This window comes from Ostrinia nubilalis, chromosome 2 (assembly GCF_963855985.1).
Source record: "Ostrinia nubilalis chromosome 2, ilOstNubi1.1, whole genome shotgun sequence".
NCBI classification, from domain to species: Eukaryota; Metazoa; Arthropoda; class Insecta; order Lepidoptera; family Crambidae; genus Ostrinia; species Ostrinia nubilalis.
In genome coordinates this window covers 1,868,763-1,888,063 of record NC_087089.1, presented here as the reverse complement: position 1 = coordinate 1,888,063, position 19,301 = coordinate 1,868,763, and the positions used below count along the sequence as shown (strand labels likewise).

Sequence of the window (19,301 nt, the reverse complement as noted above, 5' to 3'; positions counted from 1 at the left end):
CGAGCTATTATTGCCGGCTGGATAAAATCTGTGTTAATGTCAGCTGGTATCTCGGCTACCCCAGGAAGCATAAGAGCCGCAGTTGCTTCAAAAAATTGGATAAATAATGTACCAATCGATGAAATCTTAGCCCGTGGTAATTGGCGGGCAGAAAATACCTTTTCGAAGTTCTATCGACGTCAAGTGATGTCCTCTCAAAATAATCCAATCAATAAGTTATTTGAAACAGTGCCTTAATTATATTATTTTGGTCCTGTATTGTATCAAATTTTCTTTTGGTTGTCACAATACAACCTTTTATGATTGTGTAATTTAAATAATAATATGATTCCATTGAATTTGTTAAGTTTTTGGATAAATAAAGAAAAAGAGTTTAATTTTGTTCAACGGTTTTATTTCTTTTTTGTAACTGAATAATAGGTATTACAAATAGTCGCACACCTGATCACACATACTTAATATTTATTCTTCACCTCTAAGCTCAACTTCGTTCAATCCTGGAATATTATGAATGTAGTAATTACATACACATAATCATTAGATATCACCTTGGCAATCTCCTCGGCCAGGCGATAATAAACACATCTCATATTGTTTATATGCTTCGAATCACGGTACAGAGGTTTAATGAACGTGTTTTACCTACCAATAAAACACACATTAAACCACTTACCTGATTCGAAGCATAGTTTAATTGCTGCCTGGCTAAGCAAAAGAGCACAATGGCAAAAACGAAAGCGCGCAGCGCTCACGCTGCCTGGCCAGAGGGGGGAGGTGTGCGACAGAGACGGCTATATACACACTGACAACAGGAAAGAAAGAGAGGCAAATAGTACGACATTCTCATATTGTTTATATGCTTCGAATCAGGTAAGTGGTTTAATGTGTGTTTTATTGGTAGGTAAAACACGTTCATTAATTAAAAACTGAAAATATAATTTTGAAGGCTACAATCACTAAAAAAATAAAAAAATATAGGTCATTAACTTATGCTTACATTGACATCATATCTGCATGTATGTACACGGGTCTCCAGCGCGGCAGCGCGTTTTGCCGTACACAAACAACAAAAACATGTTGATCAACGTTCAACAAAATTGCCTATGAAAAATGTTGAATGTTGACATGTTTTTATGGATTGGGGGTAGGGCAAAACACGCACTAGAGACCATAGAGAAAAGTAATACATAGGAAACTAGAGACCCAGCTTTAAAATCTCAAGCTAAGGTTGATTGAACTTGATTGAGATCTAGTGACAGTTATTTGTCACCTAGTATTTTCCACGGTGTAGGTCATTTTTGCATATGGCAATTGAAAATTCTTTCTCTTTTCAACTTATACAAATTCTCTACTCGTGAGTTGAGATGGAGGGACTTTTAGTTTTAATTATTTGTTTTCTTTTCATATTTCTCAATTTTGACAGCACAAAGGAGTCGGCCATTTTATTGCTGGCTTGATGAAGCTGTGGCATATCGCCCAGTTTAGTTTTGTTGAATAAATTGAGCTATTTTTTTTCTAAATATCTGTTTTAAACATCGTACAAATCTGTATACGTACTTAGTGTAAGTTTTAAAAAGTGTTTATGTATTGAGGTGTCGAGAAAATGGATGATCCGAACAGGATGATGGCGCATAGCGGTGGGTTGATGGGACCGCAGGGCTATGGATTGCCAGGAGGCGAGGGTGCTCCGGCAGCGGGCGAGGGTGAAGCTCGCAAGCAGGACATTGGAGAGATATTGCAGCAAATCATGAACATTACAGACCAGAGTCTTGATGAAGCGCAAGCGAGAAAACACACATTGAATTGTCACAGGATGAAACCTGCCCTATTTTCAGTATTGTGTGAGATCAAAGAAAAAACTGGTAAGATATTGTTAAAATGCATAAATAAAACTATTCTACAAAATAATAAATGATGCACCAGAGAATACACACATCGTATAGAATATGTTTACCAAAGAATTAAAGTACCCTCAAGAGACTTATGCCCGTTTTCACCATTAATCCCTAATTTTTAAGTGACCCCTATGGTAACACATAACAGGAATTTTGTTTTCATAGGGGTCACTTAAAAAAGTCAGTCAGTCATTTTTAGGGATTGATGATGAATATAAAGATCAGACTGGTCACACCTTTAACAAGGGTTTGCTCACAATTATACACATCAAAATAGTTTTTTTGTTATTTCTTTGTTATTTAAATGCTGTGCCTGGCTCTAATCGGAGTTCAGACTTAATATTGTGCTATGTTGTTGGTTAATTGTATTGTTATTGTTTGTTCTCTGTAGCTGTGCCTTATATAAATAAATAAATAAATCTAAACACACATTCAAAAGATAAAAATGCCAGTAGTAATTCTAAAGTTTCCACACTAGTAGCACACATTGTGAACATAATACAACTTCTAGCAGTCATTTTAGTACACACAAAGCGTTTTGCCAATGGAAAAAAATGTTTTGTATAACTTTTAGTCCTGTCGCTCCGCAACACGCAAGAGGAGGAGCCCCCAGACCCGCAGCTGATGCGGCTGGACAACATGCTGATCGCGGAGGGAGTCGCGGGCCCCGAGAAGGGCGGAGGCGCGGGAGCTGCCGCCTCCGCCTCCGCTGCCGCTGGCGAGTGGGGTAATTTCATCCTCAGTCTATCCGCTAGTTGTAGAAAAGAAATGCCCATTTTCACCATCAATCCCTAATTTTTAAGTGACCCAAAATGCCTGTTATGTGTTACCATAGGGGTCACTTAACAATCAGGGATTGATGGTGAAAACGGCTAAAAGATTTAATTGTTTTCAAATATTTATTTATTTATTGTTAAAGATTTACCAATAACATATTATATCATTTCACATCAATAAACAATGAAAATCATTTATTTTCTACTTGACACTAATTTATGGAGACTCAAGATTGGTATTGCAGAGGTTTAGAAATATTTTAGTCATTATTAGCTTGCAAAAAGAAAATTTATTAGCCTCTGTATAAAAATATTGACACGATTACAGACTTCTAATTTTTTGAAAATTACACTTCATAATGTTACATATAAATAGGGATTGGTGTTCCATTTAATTGTGTCAGATATTCAAGAGCTGGAATAGAGTTGCATGTTTTTATAGTAAATAATGCATGTTCATTATTCATATAAAAATTCTAGTGGGCTAACTCTTAAATATTTCACAATCCTTTTCCAAGACATAATAAAATTGCAATATTAATATCAACAGTAATATTTTTAGTCGACGAGTATGTGAACTGTGAAGTATTTAACCCCTTATCAATCAGTAGCCAACTAACAAGTGATATAACTGGGACGGTGGTTGCATGTATTATTTCTGCCCGTCGCTGCAACTTAAGGCACTGTGGCCCAAGCAGATAACGCGATCGAGCACTCGGACTACCGCGCGAAGCTCGCGCAGATCCGCCAGATCTACCATCAGGAGCTGGACAAGTACGAGAACGCGTGCAACGAGTTCACCACGCACGTCATGAACCTGCTACGCGAGCAGAGCCGCACGCGCCCCATCACGCCCAAGGCAAGCTTTCTTACAGCCGGGCAGCCTTACTACACTGGCGAATAGACACCATACCCCAATAATTCAAAACCACAACTTTTTTAAAAATACCCTTTATTCTGGTCTTAAAAACTTAATTAATTTTAAAATACCTGTAACTTACGATTTTTGTTCGCATTGTAATTGAAAAAAGTAGTATAATGAGGGTTTTCGCGTTTGAAAAATCCGCCAGATGGCAATACGTAGACGGGAGGTCCAAATGCTGCATGATTGGTGGATTTTGACATATCTGTCAATGTCAAAAGTAATTTTTCAATCGTGAAAATCCTCATTGAGTTGAAAAAATAGTGACGTCACTTGCTTGTAGTGCCTTACAAAATGTAAGGGAGAGTTTCGTTTTGACAGTTATAAAAAGTACATACGTCAATGGTGTTGATGGTGTCAACATGTCTATTGCAAGCGTTCTCTGAGGCGTGTTCGCCGCTCCGCTTTGAAAACGCTTGTAATCCGCCAGTGTGGCAAGGCCCTTAGTTATTATTGAGAGAGGTACAGTCAACAGCATATCAAATTATACATTTTTGTTGTCATGTTTTGATTTATGTTCTTTTGTGTGTTATCTTTTCAACACTTTTTTTAAAATATTTGGCCTATCCTCCCAACACTGGCCAGACAGGTTGGAAAGGCTCCATTTGCTTCTGGTAAATTAGAGAAAGATATTATCTTGCAATGGAAACTAAAACTAAATCCCTGATTGGTCTAAATATTGTCATTGAACCAATCAAATCCCTCAAATCTGAAGTTTTGAGCTTTGTTTGTAAAAAAAACCAAAATGCTGTTGACCTTTGGCTAAATATTTGTGAATAATGGTGGTTTTATAATAAAGAATTGATTGGATCACCAGGAAATAGAACGCATGGTGCAGATCATCCACAAGAAGTTCAGCTCCATCCAGATGCAGCTGAAGCAGTCCACGTGCGAGGCCGTCATGATCCTGCGCTCGCGGTACGTAGCACGAGGAAGGAGCACTAAAGTACGGCCAACTAGCAGCGATACAAAAGGTCGATACGACTGTCGAGTTGACAATATATTCTGTCTCTTCCCAACTTGTGTATTTGTCGTAATTAAATGTCTCGTTCTCCCGCCAAAATAGATCAAACTCAGACGGGGTTCACCCATGACATTGGGTTTGTTTACATTTGGTATCGCTATTCGTTGGCCGTACTTTACATAGTCGATTCTATAGATATTTCATTATGACTTCAGGCTGGTTTTAGAATCGCGCACACTGGCCGTCGGCGCTGACAGCCGAAATGTATGAAGCGTCGGCGCCGAGCGATCAGCGAGCTGTCAGCGCGATTCTAAAACCCGCCTAAGCAGTTCAACATAACAGTATTCTGATGAATGATAATTTCATAACCATCATTCTTTTTTATCTAACGATATCCTTGACGACCCAGCGCTCTGCACTTGTTGGTCTTTCTTTCATCAGAGCAGAAACAAAAAGAATACAGTCGTAATGGAGAGGATATTATTATAATGTACGATGGAGTTCCTTGTTGTTAACTGTATGTGAAACCAAATTTTCAGAAAACTTAGCGGCGAGTTAAGAAGCGCATTTTTAACCATTCATGGCAACAGACGATTCGAAAGCGAAAACTACTTATAACAGGGACAAGACGCGCGCATTGAAACGCTTGCGAAATCACACCTGTCAAAACTATTGTCGAAGAAGCACCGTTGATTACCATTGACGCGCTCATGAATAAACATTACCAACTTGTGTGACATCAGCTCAACTTTGGCCTCGAACTACTTCGGACATTACCGCTTGCAGTTTCCTGGACGCGCGCAGAAAGCGGCGCAACTTCAGCAAGCAGGCCTCCGAGATCCTCAACGAGTACTTCTACTCGCACCTGTCCAACCCCTACCCCAGCGAGGAGGCCAAGGAGGAGCTGGCACGCAAGTGCGGCATCACGGTGTCCCAGGTAACGTGACGCGCGTTTTGCCTTGCAGTTTTCTGGACGCGCGCCGCAAGCGCCGCAACTTCACGCGGCAGGCCATCGAGCTGCTGAACGAGTACTTTTACTCGGTCTATTCCACTTTGATCACCTGGCTTTGATGACCCAGGTGATCAAAGTCCACTTTCAGCAACAATTTAGTGTCCTTTGATCACCCACGGATACTATGCTCTGGGTGATCAAAGTGGACTCCAGTTAAATTATTATTTTAGTGTCCTTTGATCACCCATAAATAAATTATACCTCTGAATAGTCACCTACATGTCCAATTTGTTTGTTGCGGTTTTTAGAAAATATCAAAAATGTTATTAAAACAAAATATGTAAGTATAACAATTGGATATGTGACTATTCAAAGGAGGTGTGATTTGTATGTAGGTGATCAAATGACACTAAAATAATAATTTAACTGGAGTTCACTTTGATCACCCAGGGCATAGATACGTGGGTGATCAAAGGACACTAAATTGTCGCTGGAAGTGGACTTTGATCACCTGGGTCATCAAAGCCAGGTGATCAAAGTGGAATAGACCCTTTTACTCGCACCTCGCCAACCCCTACCCCAGCGAGGAGGTCAAGGACGAGCTGGCGAGGCGCTGCGGTATTACCGTGTCGCAGGTACCGTCGCCTCACGACGCGTCGCCACCGGCCGTAGGAATCATTTACTACCAAATGATCACGAATCTGAAAATCGTTTCGCCTTCACGGTTGTCATGTTTTATTTAACGGTTGGCTCACCGTTCGAGATCGAGTCGTAAGTCAAGTACGTTATTACGATGCGAGTCATATTTTATACGCTTGTAATGATTTGCGCTGATGATTCGTATCGAACTTTTGCAAAGATTTTAATGCCTCAACAGAGAGTAGTTACGAATTGATTTGTGTTTCATTGTCTCGTTAAGATGAAAATTGTGAAATGTAGACGATGTAGTCGAAGTTATGTAGATAGTTTAGGCGAGCACTGGAGTGACCTAAGTAATTTTGTTGAAGGTGTCCAATTGGTTCGGCAACAAGCGCATTCGCTACAAGAAGAACATCGGCAAGGCTCAAGAGGAGGCGAACCTGTACGCCGCGAAGAAAGCCGCCGGTAATTGCTCGCTTTCATTGCATAATGAACTTTATTCCTTACATATTAATGTTGGATGATCTTTGATCGTCGCTTATAGTCTTTTTCACCTAAGATGATCCGTATGACACTTCAAGGTTATCCATATTACGCATACTACCTAAGCAGAATATTTTTGAAAAAATATTTGTATTTTATCAGCAACATAATTTAAAAAAAATAACTACTTGTCTTGAAATATATACTAAAATCGGAGTCTATTGATTAATATTTTAATTAAATACGATGTAAAAATATTTTTTATTTAATGTACGCAATGTGTGAAACGGAATAGATGTAGTGCTGGGGTATTTGTTGTATAACAACATCGATTATTTCCGCGGTTCATTAATCGATTGCAGTGAATACTTAGTTATTAAAAACATCACAAAAATCAACTATATTTTTCGATTGTTGACTTTAATAAACGCATTGAAAATAAATAAATAGGTTTTAATTTAAGGAAATAGAACCAGTACTTTTTAGGAATCGTTTTTTTGAACACGAAGTCCTTGGAATTTGAATATTATCAATAAAAATTGTTACAAAAATATTTGTAATTAAAAAAAAACATGTTTTTTGTTAAATGACACCTATACAAAATATTTCTCTAAAAGTAGGTTTTACTAACTCTTAGAAAAAAATCGATAGATAAATCGCTATGGTTTAGTTATGTGACATTTCTATAACTTTCAAAATCGAAACGTCATACGAATCATCTTACGTGAAAAAGACTATAGCATACAATTGCCGCCGCGTATTGTATTGGTGTTTTCGTACGCAGACTTGCCTTGGGTTGGCGCGGGCAGGCGAGACGCTAGCTCACCCCCACCCAGAGCCACTTCATATTACAGTAAACATAAAATTAATTAACTAACAGATAGTTAAACTATTGTGGCTGGTGGCATCATTCAATTGCTGATTAGCCGATGTTTTTATGATCACAAATTAGTTATGAAAGTATAAATTTAGTCAATGGTACTCCTGGGTGTGCCCCAATTTTATGTTGCTGACCCACCACGCTAACCCAACGCCATCATAGTTATCGAGCCACCACACAGTTGATATTTAAAAACAGGGATGTGGACACCATTGACTTATAATTTTAACACACCATTTACAAAGGCTCAAATAAAAAAAAAATTTTAGTAGATAAAAAAGTTGGCTCAAAATTTTAAAATCAATGTCTCCATACTAAAGTTCCAAAATACTGAACTGTCCTATGCATGACATTGACAGTGACGCGCCACCGTCAATACCGGATCGCTGGTTCCGATTTTTGCCATGTTGGAAACCATATAGTTGAACGATGGTAGCGCCCCCCTGTCATTGAGTTTGGTTCCACAGTTCAGCGTGGGTCATCTATAATACCGTACAGGGAATTAATTTGTCACCCCATAAAAGTTAGTAGTGTCTGCATCCCTACCGAATCGTAATCGATATCTCTTGAGCCCCTACGCCTTGGTACATTGTGACGGTTACGCGAATGTAATGCAGCAGCAGGTGCGTCGCCGTACTCGATGGGCGCGGCTTCGGGCACGGCCACGCCGATGATGTCGCCGGCGCCCACGCAGGACTCCATGGGCTACTCGCTGCCGGCGCCCGGCTACGACCAGCCGCAGCCCGGCTACGACGGCTCCATGGGCTACGACCACATGCACCAAGACCTCTCGCCGTAGGCGCCTGGCCCCCGCATCTGAGGTGAGTAGAACTTATACGGGTGCATAGACTTCCTATTTTACCGCCACGACATGGCCGCCCCCCCGTCGCCCGTATAGAAACACGTCCCACACGTCCGCACCTCACTGCGCTCATACGATTTTTTATACAGAATACAGATTTGGTTTCTCGCGACACAGGTGTTGCGAGAACCGCTACCTACCAACACTCCTATGTATGCTATGTTTCTTGCTTAAATAAAGAAATAAATAAAGTCTCGCATACGTGCGCCCGGGCGAGTCTTATGCCTGTTTTCACCATCAATCCCTAATTTTTAAGTGACCTCTACGGTAAGACATAACAGGCATTTTGTTTTCATAGGGGTCACTAAAAAATTAAGGATTGATGGTGAAAACGGGCATTAGACCCTTAGGTATTGGTCATATCGACAACAATAAAGTAGCTTAATTCTTCTAACATTTCCCGACCCCAAACGCTCAATTACTATAAATATATCTGAGTATTTCTCAAAAAAAATGTACGTAACGAAACGGTAGTAACGAAATAGTAAGGCCATAAGGCTTGTTATACATTGGCGAAATATTGTGAATGCTCTTCATTTATTCAATTCGAAATATTTGTAAGTATGCACCCAAATACGGGGTAATATTAAGGGGTTAGAAATAAAATAAGGGAGTAATCATTCATACTATTTTAATAAAATTATTTTTGTTCCATCATGTTTATCCATTTTAAGTCATTCTCTGTAAGCTTTTTGCCTTTCGGCATTGGTTTTTGGCGGCATTCCTAAAAAAACAAAAGAAGTAATCACATAAAAACGTAATCTAAATGATTTGATAATTTTTTGCTGGTGGCACTTCTGTAAAGCAGATAGTATCCAATCCTTTTGTTATTAACGCTCTATATTTTTTGAAATAAATTAAGTAGTGAATATTACTATGCTTAGTCAGGTAATAACAGTATACACTCAGCATTATGTTGTACTTTTTCGTAACGTAACGAAATTCGTAAAAAACGTAACGAAATATTAGACAAAATGAGATCAGAAACAAGTATTTTTTTGATAAAATTTGTTACAGCAAATATAAAAGCTTACTAAATGTTCGTACCACACGTATTACAAAAAATGGTTAAATGAAGACTTACCGTTCTATATAAAATCGCTGATTTTACTGCCTGTTACGAAAAAGTAATCCCACAAAACACACACGTTTTCACTTATTTTCGCGATAGATGTTATGGCGGAGACGTCAGGCCAACAGCCATTCAGAGTGCAGCTATTGTTGTCCGTGTAAAATAAATACGGAATTGTTCAGAAACCATGGGAAAGTAGAAATAAATCGTAACTAAAGAGTAAATAACGAAATAGTAAATGAGAGCGACTCATTTTGTTTTTTTGCTTTAAATTGCCAATTCATTATGACACCCCATAGAAAATCAATTTGATACAGAAACTGCGATTACTGTAGAACGATAATACAAAGAAATTTACAATAATTTAGTTACGTATCGCATTTTATGAAACAAAAATACATGAAAAAGCTAGGGTGGCAAACAGGTTTTTGTATGAAAGGTAAAAAAGGACTATTTTTAAAATATCTAAATATTTGGTAATAAGTAGGATTATAGCTATAATTCTTCGTTATCTTAAAGATTAATATTCATCCTTCAAAATTGTGTGTGTGTTTTTTTTGTGTGATGATTTATAAATATAAAACTTTTGAACTGTTTCAAAGCACACTTTTTTTTTTCAAAATGTACATTTTTTTTGAGAAATACTCATCTACAAAAAATGTGTTTGTTGCAGGTTACGGGCACGACGAAACGATTGTGCAGCTTCCACTGAATTGCCATTTACATTAACGTACTATATTCGGCCCTCGCGGCCTCCTATTGCCTTAGGACATAGGACTACGTATACTATTACGGTTACTACCCTAGACTACACATTCTAGCGAACGTATTTTTGGAAGGATATGTAATTGAAATGTATTTTATTTGTATTATTGATCAATCTATATGACTGTACCCAGTATTTGTTTTAATCGTTCTTATTTGATGTTTTAATTTTTATATACATGCATAGTTGTAATTATATTTTCGGCGAGACTTGTTTTCTTAAAAGCGGCAGTTATTTAAAGTATTATAATTTTATTCGAGCCAGTGAATCATGAATTAATTTTATATTTTCTAAAGTTATTATTCGGGCAGTATTAGTTATTTATAAAAAGCATCACATCGATTGGCGGGGATCTCGTGTTTCTAAACGTTCACTAATTAATCGTCTCTACTCTATGGTGGATATAGTTATACGATAGATGTAAGCTATACTAGTGTAATAATTAACTTTAAGTATTCAGATATTTTGTGCTAACTAGTGTCCTGTGGACGCGTCCGCCTATCGCCTCTGCACGCGGCCATCGGCCTTTAGCAATAAGAATCTTGCCAGACTAATACGAAACTTAAAAGAAATGTTGAATTAAAAACTGGCACAAATTAAAATACAGAAAAAAAATGTCAATATGAATTAACCCTTTCACTGCTTTGGGTCGGATGATCTTGGTCATCCAATGTCATATTGATATGATATTCCAGTGTTGCTAGTTTTGCTAGCAAGGTCTAAAATGCAATCACATTAATTAATGTGTAATGTTTTCGGCATGTTTGTATTGTCGGCGGGCCTAGAGCCGGCGTGCAGCGGCGGCGGCGACGCATTTGTGTGCAATTTTATATATTTTATTAGTGATGGTTGTGTTGTTCTTGCGCACACGAAACATTCGGGCCTCGGAAATATTTTACTGTTTTACCCTGAGACTATTTGTGTCGTATTTAAAATCAAACAGGAGTTGTGAATATCAGAACAAAATATATTTTTACGCGGTGCTCCGACGTTGATAGCACAAGAATTTATTTTTTCATATAGCAATAAGTTATAATGTTGAAGTTTTAATTTTCGTCGTTTCGGTCGAAGCGAACCGACCCGCAATGTGTATTAGTTCCACTTAGTGAATTATATAGTTTGGATATGACAATTTTTGCTAGCGTTAAGTTGATGTGTTCTAAAACAAAATATCTGAAACAGTATACGAGAAACATAACGAAAAATTTAATTGAGAATGTTTAAATTTTGCTGTGAATCATTGAAATTGTATCACGCCGCTGAACTGTATGCTTTAATCTGTACACATATACCACAGAATATTTATTATAAATAAATTGGTTTTAGACTAATGTAACTAACTGATGCGGCGGCGTGGGCTCCATGTATACGACGAGAGTTCAATGTTATTGCGACCACCAAGATTGACTAAAATACATTTTTGTGTAGTTAACATTTGTTGTTTTATTTCAACTTCTCTTTTGGTAGGGTTAACATTGTTAATGATTTAATTAGATAACAAATTCTTTTCACTGTTTTACCACAAGTTGTTGTTGTTTTTCATTGTTTACTTCTAACAAAACAAACTTATCTTTACAATCTGCTGTTACATCATGTTTATTCATTGGGGGTTTATCAACTTATCGGTGCTAATTCCTTGACAAAGAAATCAATAATTCATGTTGATTGATCACTACTGCACACTGCGTTTGTTATACCTATCTACTTTACCTGAACTGAAAGACTGGTAGATCATCAAGCAGCTATTCCTCGTGTACTTCTACAGGTTAGTTAAAGTTTTAAGTTAACTAAAACTTCCTCGATTTTTGTTAAGATTGAAGCAATGATCACTCAATGCACATGCACATGTTTTGATCGACTTTGTTGCTGTTATCGTTTATTACGTTAGGTAATCGATCATATTAAATAAATCATGTTAAATTACTTGATGAATTGTGTGTATAACTTTATAACGACTAATCATTGAGATAACAGCTATTTAGTTAAAGTATAACAGCGCCGTCTATTAGTTAGTCCACTTGTGGCTTTCTCAGACTACGGGTTAGAAGCTATATTTGGGAACAATTTAGTTTACAGCGTCTGGTTTTTATATTAGTGCCATTTGGTGGCTATTTACCTGTGGCCTAGTGTGCGGCAGGGCGCTTAACATAAAACGCGATAATACCTTTTGTTTATTTATCGGGTGAGCGCGGCGACCTTGGCCGTACGACGCTCTGCTGTGAAGTTGTCAGTGTAGCGGATCCACTCGATGAAGTCACACGTCGGTGACTCAGTGTTATGTTGAAATCTATTAGAACTTTGAGCAATTCGTTGATACAAGGAAACTGTAAGTATTAAATTAAGATTGTTATTGTAAATTTAATTATGATGTCTTAATTAGATGCTATATTTTACACTTTTGATTATGTAGGTTAATATAACATTGAAACTTGAGCAAAATTCTAAATAATGTTTCAGAATAAGTATCGTGAATTTTATTCAATACATTGTACCAGTGGCAAGCATAATGCCTTGGCGTTGTATAGCGAAAAGTCTTGGGTTCACATAATGAACGATGGTAGTATTTGGGAGTCACTTTGTTTACATTCGTCGATTGAATAATAATACGTAATTGATAATTTAATGACTTAATATCATACTAATAGCTTTGATAACATTTAATCTAGTATTATTTTCGATAGTTATTTTATCGAACGCACTGTTATGATGTGTTTGAATTTGAACACAAGTTTGGTGCTTAACGATATTGATCTCGACCTTATTGGCAATATTTTAGTCTATGAATGTAAAGGTAAACCAGTTTGGATGTGAAGACGTTATCTGCCCGCAGCATCAAGAATGACCAGCATCCACAGCGCGTACAAGGAGGAGGTGCACGACGTGCCCATGGCGGTCATCACCAGGCCCTTCATCCCGGAACTAGACGAGAACAAGGTGAAGTCACTGATGGAAACTATACAGGTAAGTTTCATACTATTTTGTACCTATCAGTACCTAGCAAAAAATGGGAGGTTCCTTGTGACCCCAACATAACAAGTGTTTGTCCTATAATTAAACTATAATTTTCAATTAATAATATGATGCTGTACCCTGGACTGATACGACCTGCAAGCTTTAAGAAGAGAGCGTATCTTCTAGAGATGGGTTATACTAGGTAAATTTGATACTAGGTGCACCTATTCCAAGTATTTATTAATACGTGATCCAAATACCTGTTCCACTTAGTACGTAGTAATTTACCATACTTGACGCGACTAGTGCGGACTAATCCACGTATTATGACTTTAAAATACAATTTTCTTTGAAAAGATCCACTCGTAATATTAATAATGCAATTTGAAATTGAATAATAATGTTTTTGCTGGTTGTTGATTGATTGATATCCTCCCTTCATACTTCAACAAGCTTAGGACTGTCAACTTAAAAGTTGGCGTATTTAAAAGATATCAATTTCATAAAAATATTTACATAATTTTTTCTATTTTTTATTTATGCAATTATCACGGACGCGTGACAACAAACCAAAACAAACCTGTCGGAAGAATAAAAACTGGTTTTTTACCGGCTAGTCAACAAGAAGTGAGCTGGATGAGAGAGAACAAAAATTAAAATATTCAAAACCTTACCTGTGTACAAATAAAGTTTAAATTACGTAATACATCAAACACCTATTCCTATCTCACACCTGCCTGCGCTCAAATTTGTTTGTCAGACAGAGACCTCAGAGACGGAGTGAATCTCTACGTTCGCACATAAGCTTAGCGAGAAATACGCGGTGCGCGTAATACACGACTACGGATTATGCAATAATAACCTCTATTACTTTGATGGTAGGGTCGGAAATCGTGTAATTTAAAAAATACTTAGCGAGAAATACGCGGTGCGCGTAATACACGACTACGGATTATGCAATAATAACCTCTATTACTTTGATGGTAGGGTCTTAAATCGTGTAATTTAAAAAATACTAGGTGGATCAAGTATTTTAAAAATTGGAATAGGTGCCACTTAGTACTGTAAAATACCTAGTGTGTGGATCTGTTCTAGTAAATACGTCTCATCTCTAGTATCTTCACCTTAAAGGCCGACAACGCACCTGTAAAACGCCCCTGTGACTGCGGGTGTCTATCGGCGACAGTAATCACTTACTATCAGGCGAATGTCTGCTCCCTTGCCTCCTGTTACAAAAAAAATATACCTTAAAACCTCCAACCGCCATTAGTCTCAATTGTTGAACTGCTCGACACAGGGATCGAACCGCGATCTCTATTTCAAAGCCGATGGTTATTTTTAGAATCTCTACATTGTAAGGTCAGTGGGTCTTTATTGAGGTTAAAATATAGATCGTAGCAACCGTATTAATGGTCAATATTATTAATAAGCAGTTCACCTTAGGTACATATCCACCTAGATAAGGCTTAGGATAAGGCATTACTTAATTAATCAATTAAGTGATTATGATCATAATAAACTGATCATATCGGTCTAATAAGATATTAGCGTGCATTCAAGAATTAATAATTTCAATATTTTTTTTAAATATTGGGTGTATTGATATTAATTTGTATCCTTATTTGACTACAAAAGATATAACTGTATGTTCTGCAAACCGATATAAATCATGACTGCCATTTACGATTTGTTTATTGCATTGTGTTACAATAACAAGCACTTGATTGTATTTTTATATGATGATTATGGAACAATCTCAGGCTTTGAAAATCTATTCTATGTGTAGTTAAGACTCGTATGAGTTTTTACTTTTTCAATTTCACTTTATAATACGGTTTGTAAAGAAAAGGAATGCCATTGTGATTAACTTGTTATAAACCGTTTTCAGAAAGAAGAAGATGCAGGCAACGTACCGCCCATAGACATCCTGTGGATCAAGGGGTCGGAGGGTGGCGACTACTACTACAGCTTCGGCGGCTGCCACCGCTTCGCCGCCTACAAGCGATTGCAACGACCCACCATCCCTGCTAAGCTCATAAGATCCACTGTTACTGACTTAAGTGCGTATTTAGGAAGCAGCACCCCTGATTTGAAGTAAGAAAAGTAAATTATTGATGTGATAGTTGAAATAATTTTATTTTATTGTATTAAATATGTACATTTGTTATACTTAAGTATTGTTTAAAATAAAACCAATATTAATCTCCAAGTGTGTATTTATTGTGGAGTTACCTTACCTAACTACAGAACAATGAGATATGCCATTTCTGTATAATATTTACAAACATGAACATAAATAATATCAAAATACATTTTATAGATGACTCTACTAAACGGCGCGGTGCGCTCACTGGACCTCAATAAAAGCACATGCAACTGAATGAACACAAAATAATTCGTTAGCACCAACAATTATTACGTGCATGCTAACAACACAATGTCAGATCCACACATAATATTATACATTTCAATAAATCGTGATTGTAAAATTTGTGCAACATTTGATTTCTAATAAAATATCATTATTACGTGTTGGGTGAGCAGTCTTGTGGTAAATCAAAACGACTCTGGAAACGAATGTTGAGCACCAGCATTCAAATTGGATTGATTAAAGAATGAATAGAACTACATATTTCTACCAATCATACTTAGGTACATTATTTTTATATGGACCAAGTTCCATAATGCGAAAAATAAAGATTTACATATTTAAATATTGAAGCGGTCAACGAGTATACCATCATAATGTAAATAATTATTATTACACCCGACGGTATACATATCAAGAACCCCAATATTTGCATTCAATAATATAATGTATTTTTGTTCATCACCATTTTTAACGTTTATAGAGCAAAGGGAATATAAAGACAGTAGCTGTCGTATTTTGTACCTTATCGCCTCATGTTATGGGCGAAGAGCAAGGGAGAAAATTTCAAGACATACCCGGTAAAGGGTATGTTTATTAATATATTTTCTATATCCTGTTTACCTATCCACTAACATTAATTCCTATGAAGTACGTAAAGAAGTCACATTAGTGGCGTGGTGCTAACATAAATTTAAATAACCAATTATCACTGACTTATGAACAACATATCGAATGAGTGTCCTTATTACACTCTTTCATAAACGCTCGATTATTTCAGGGATAAATTTTAGTGGATTCTACAGTCTGCACTCTGCACCCCAAAAATATATTTTTATTCACAATATATCTACAAATCATAATGATTTGTTGGAACATATAGGCAGCATATTGTTACGTCATATTATAATAATTCATAATTTATTTCATAAAGATTAGTTACATTTAAAATTTAAACAACATCCTAAAACACATAATATCTCATCACCTTTTTGGTGACATGTATAAGTCTCTTAAGTTATAATAATCAGGAATAAGACACATTGCATTACAGAGACACATTTTTTAAAATAGTTTTCGGAGATCATAGATACTGCACATAGTCTCGAAAAATATTTGGCACCAACTGACCAAGTGTGTATTTAAAAATTGCATTGAATGTTTAAAAGGCCATCCACATGTTCCACTTCACTGACATAACACCAAATTCTGTCAATCTGGCTCTTTAACATGCAAGGACGAGACAGCATGTCAAGTTAACACTTTTGTGCCTTGTGTACTTTTATCGGTGCAATTTAGCAACCAAAGTGTTGTTTGATCGACTGTACTAGTAGAGTGACATTTCCTTGGCTTGGTGTTATCACAGCAAACCCATGCGATGGCCCTTGGTTCGCCGTCCCCGCGGGTGAGACGGGTTTTAATATTATTGGTGCGTGCTGTTCAACTAAATAGAAAAAATATATATCTATTATGATACAACAACCATAATATGGGGTTCTAATAGCATAAGATTTTTATTTAACATGATATATCCATATACTTTTTACAATAACAACGACTGAAACCCTGCGACCATGGAGGCCATGGTCAAGACTATTTTTTTTTCTATATTATATTTTTAAAATATTTAATTAATTTGTCAATTTATATAGGTATTTATTCATATTTTTTTCACAACTTCACATAAAGCCGTGGTTTATTTAATAGATTCCTACATAAGATTATATTGAAGCATTTAAAGTGGCACTATATTATTATATCATTTTAAAATTTTCTTAATTACATAAGGTACATTTATATATTTTATTATGACATTTGGAAGTGGCTAGGTGGGTTTACATTGAGTAAATAAATAGAATTTCCCCAACAATCGATTATATCAATTTAAACTTTGAAAGAGAAACTCCGAGGAGATTACTAACACTTTTTTCTATAAATAAATTTCGATTTACTACAGCCACTTCCATATTTTAAGGACGTCGTTAAAAGTGTTATGTTTACAACATTCACAATACATGTGTCATCGTTACATTCATAAATAGTACATTCATTCTTTCACTTAGACTACGAATGTGGAAGGAAAACATTCATTGTGCTGTACTTACTACTCATACGCTACAACCAGAATAAGTTAACAGTATTTACAGTGCGCACGCAGATCCAACAAGATAATAGAGAATTTAATGTGTCAATTTCTTAAATAGTGATACACCTACTGGCGCAGGTAGACGGTGTAAGGTTCTTATAGCTAGAATGTTTATGAACAATGTGAAGCAGACTGGTTTTCCGGCGAGCTCTTCATCTTTTGTTTCTGTTATATCATCGATTATGATATAATAAAATAACAGATTCTGTAAATATATTCTCGCAAAAGATACGTTCGAGCACGCCGACGTAACCACTGGAATGTAGAGAAATAACATTGAACTTGAGGTATTTAAAATGTAATATTTCCCAAACAAATAAAGAACTTTCTAATTTTAGTGTCTAAGCCCTAAACGATGTTCAGAAGAAGTTGTTCCTTGTGTTAATGCAGCTATATTAAAGTATCTACATAAAAAGTACCATGAAAGTTCAAGTCAAAAAGAACAAAATGTTGAATAAAATCATTTGGCACGTCATCTCACTATTGTTACTCAAATTAATGCATAGAATATATTTGACTGAAATATAAAACTGTAAATAAAATACTACTTGTAAACTGTGTTTCATGTAAAATGTTCACAAAATGTGAAATCATGTATAGAATTCATCACGATTTGAGCATAACGTTTCGTCATGGAGAGTGTTCAAGATGTGCAAATTATTATTTCTTATTATCTATCTAATCTACAATTCATACTAGACTTGGCGAGTTGTAAGCCCCACCTCACATCGGCGTAAGAGTTACTTTTCACGCAATGGTGCACCATTCCTACCGACAACGCGCGGAGAGTCTCAGCCGACCTCTCACTTTCCTTTCACTTATATCAATATTAAAGCATTTTTACGCACCATCAAAAACATCCGAGTGCCGACAGATTTCAGATAAAGAAGAGAGCGAAGGACGCGTTCGCCTAGAGAGATAACGCAAAGGGGTCGAAGAGTTAACCAAGGTCATAATATCATACCATGTGTTCATATTACCGCGCAAATCACAATATGATGCTGCCACACCGAATATTTTTTAAGAATTTAATTTTCTACCTACTAATTCATTAAATATTACACTAAAATATCGAGATTACAACACCGTATCCGAGGTTCGATTCTCAGACGCCACACTACGCTGGGGTGTTTCTGGGTACGAGTATACAAAAATATCTCGGTGCACATCTACCGAGAGCATATCTACCGAATTTACACTCAAGTATTTACATAGCGTTTTCGCACGTCGAAAACCTCCGAATTTATTTGAATCCCTAGATAAATTGCGGCTTCTTGTATCGCATTCGGTTTTACTGTACATTGCGTGGCGTCGCCGCCATACGCACGTGAAACTGTTTCGTTAAACCGCCGCGCGCTAACATGCAGTCACAGTCGCTCGTCATATCACTGTGTCTCACCGTCACACACTGAGTTCACTGCACTCACATCGCCGTCGCCTTCACCTATCGAATACGGTATATGCATGAAGTTTCAATCGAGAATGGCACACACACGTGACGTCGCAGGCCACGCCCATTTCATAGCGTCCCGCCCACTATTCGGTGGCAAAAACTCACTCACTTTATCACTCTAAAGCAGCGGTTCCCAAACTTATTTTGTCTACTGCCCAGTTTGAGAATAAA

The 19,301-nt window shown here is 36.8% G+C and overlaps 2 protein-coding genes across 8 annotated transcripts; both read left to right on the top strand.

Annotated features, from left to right (window-relative positions):
- The first annotated feature begins 1,414 nt into the window (after positions 1–1,414).
- LOC135079562 (homeobox protein extradenticle) lies at positions 1,415–10,209 on the top strand. 7 transcript variants are annotated; one of them, XM_063974230.1, is made up of 9 exons: positions 1,415–1,862; positions 2,470–2,622; positions 3,370–3,530; positions 4,411–4,511; positions 5,344–5,494; positions 6,517–6,613; positions 7,416–7,484; positions 8,129–8,332; positions 10,119–10,209. In XM_063974230.1, the coding sequence occupies exons 1-8, from the start codon at positions 1,604–1,606 to the stop codon at positions 8,308–8,310; spliced, it is 1,173 nt and encodes a 390-aa protein (XP_063830300.1). In that variant the 5' UTR covers positions 1,415–1,603; the 3' UTR covers positions 8,311–8,332; positions 10,119–10,209. The 7 variants fall into 7 exon arrangements, with proteins under 7 accessions (XP_063830300.1, XP_063830295.1, XP_063830287.1 ...); XM_063974225.1 differs by having other exon boundaries at positions 3,352–3,530; positions 8,132–8,332; XM_063974217.1 differs by having other exon boundaries at positions 3,352–3,530.
- A 2,212-nt stretch (positions 10,210–12,421) lies between these two features.
- On the top strand, positions 12,422–15,372 carry LOC135079551 (sulfiredoxin). Its single transcript, XM_063974206.1, has 3 exons — positions 12,422–12,537; positions 13,042–13,172; positions 15,052–15,372. Exons 1-3 carry the CDS (start codon positions 12,489–12,491, stop codon positions 15,259–15,261), a joined length of 390 nt encoding a protein of 129 aa, XP_063830276.1. The 5' UTR covers positions 12,422–12,488; the 3' UTR covers positions 15,262–15,372.
- The last annotated feature ends 3,929 nt before the right edge of the window (positions 15,373–19,301 follow it).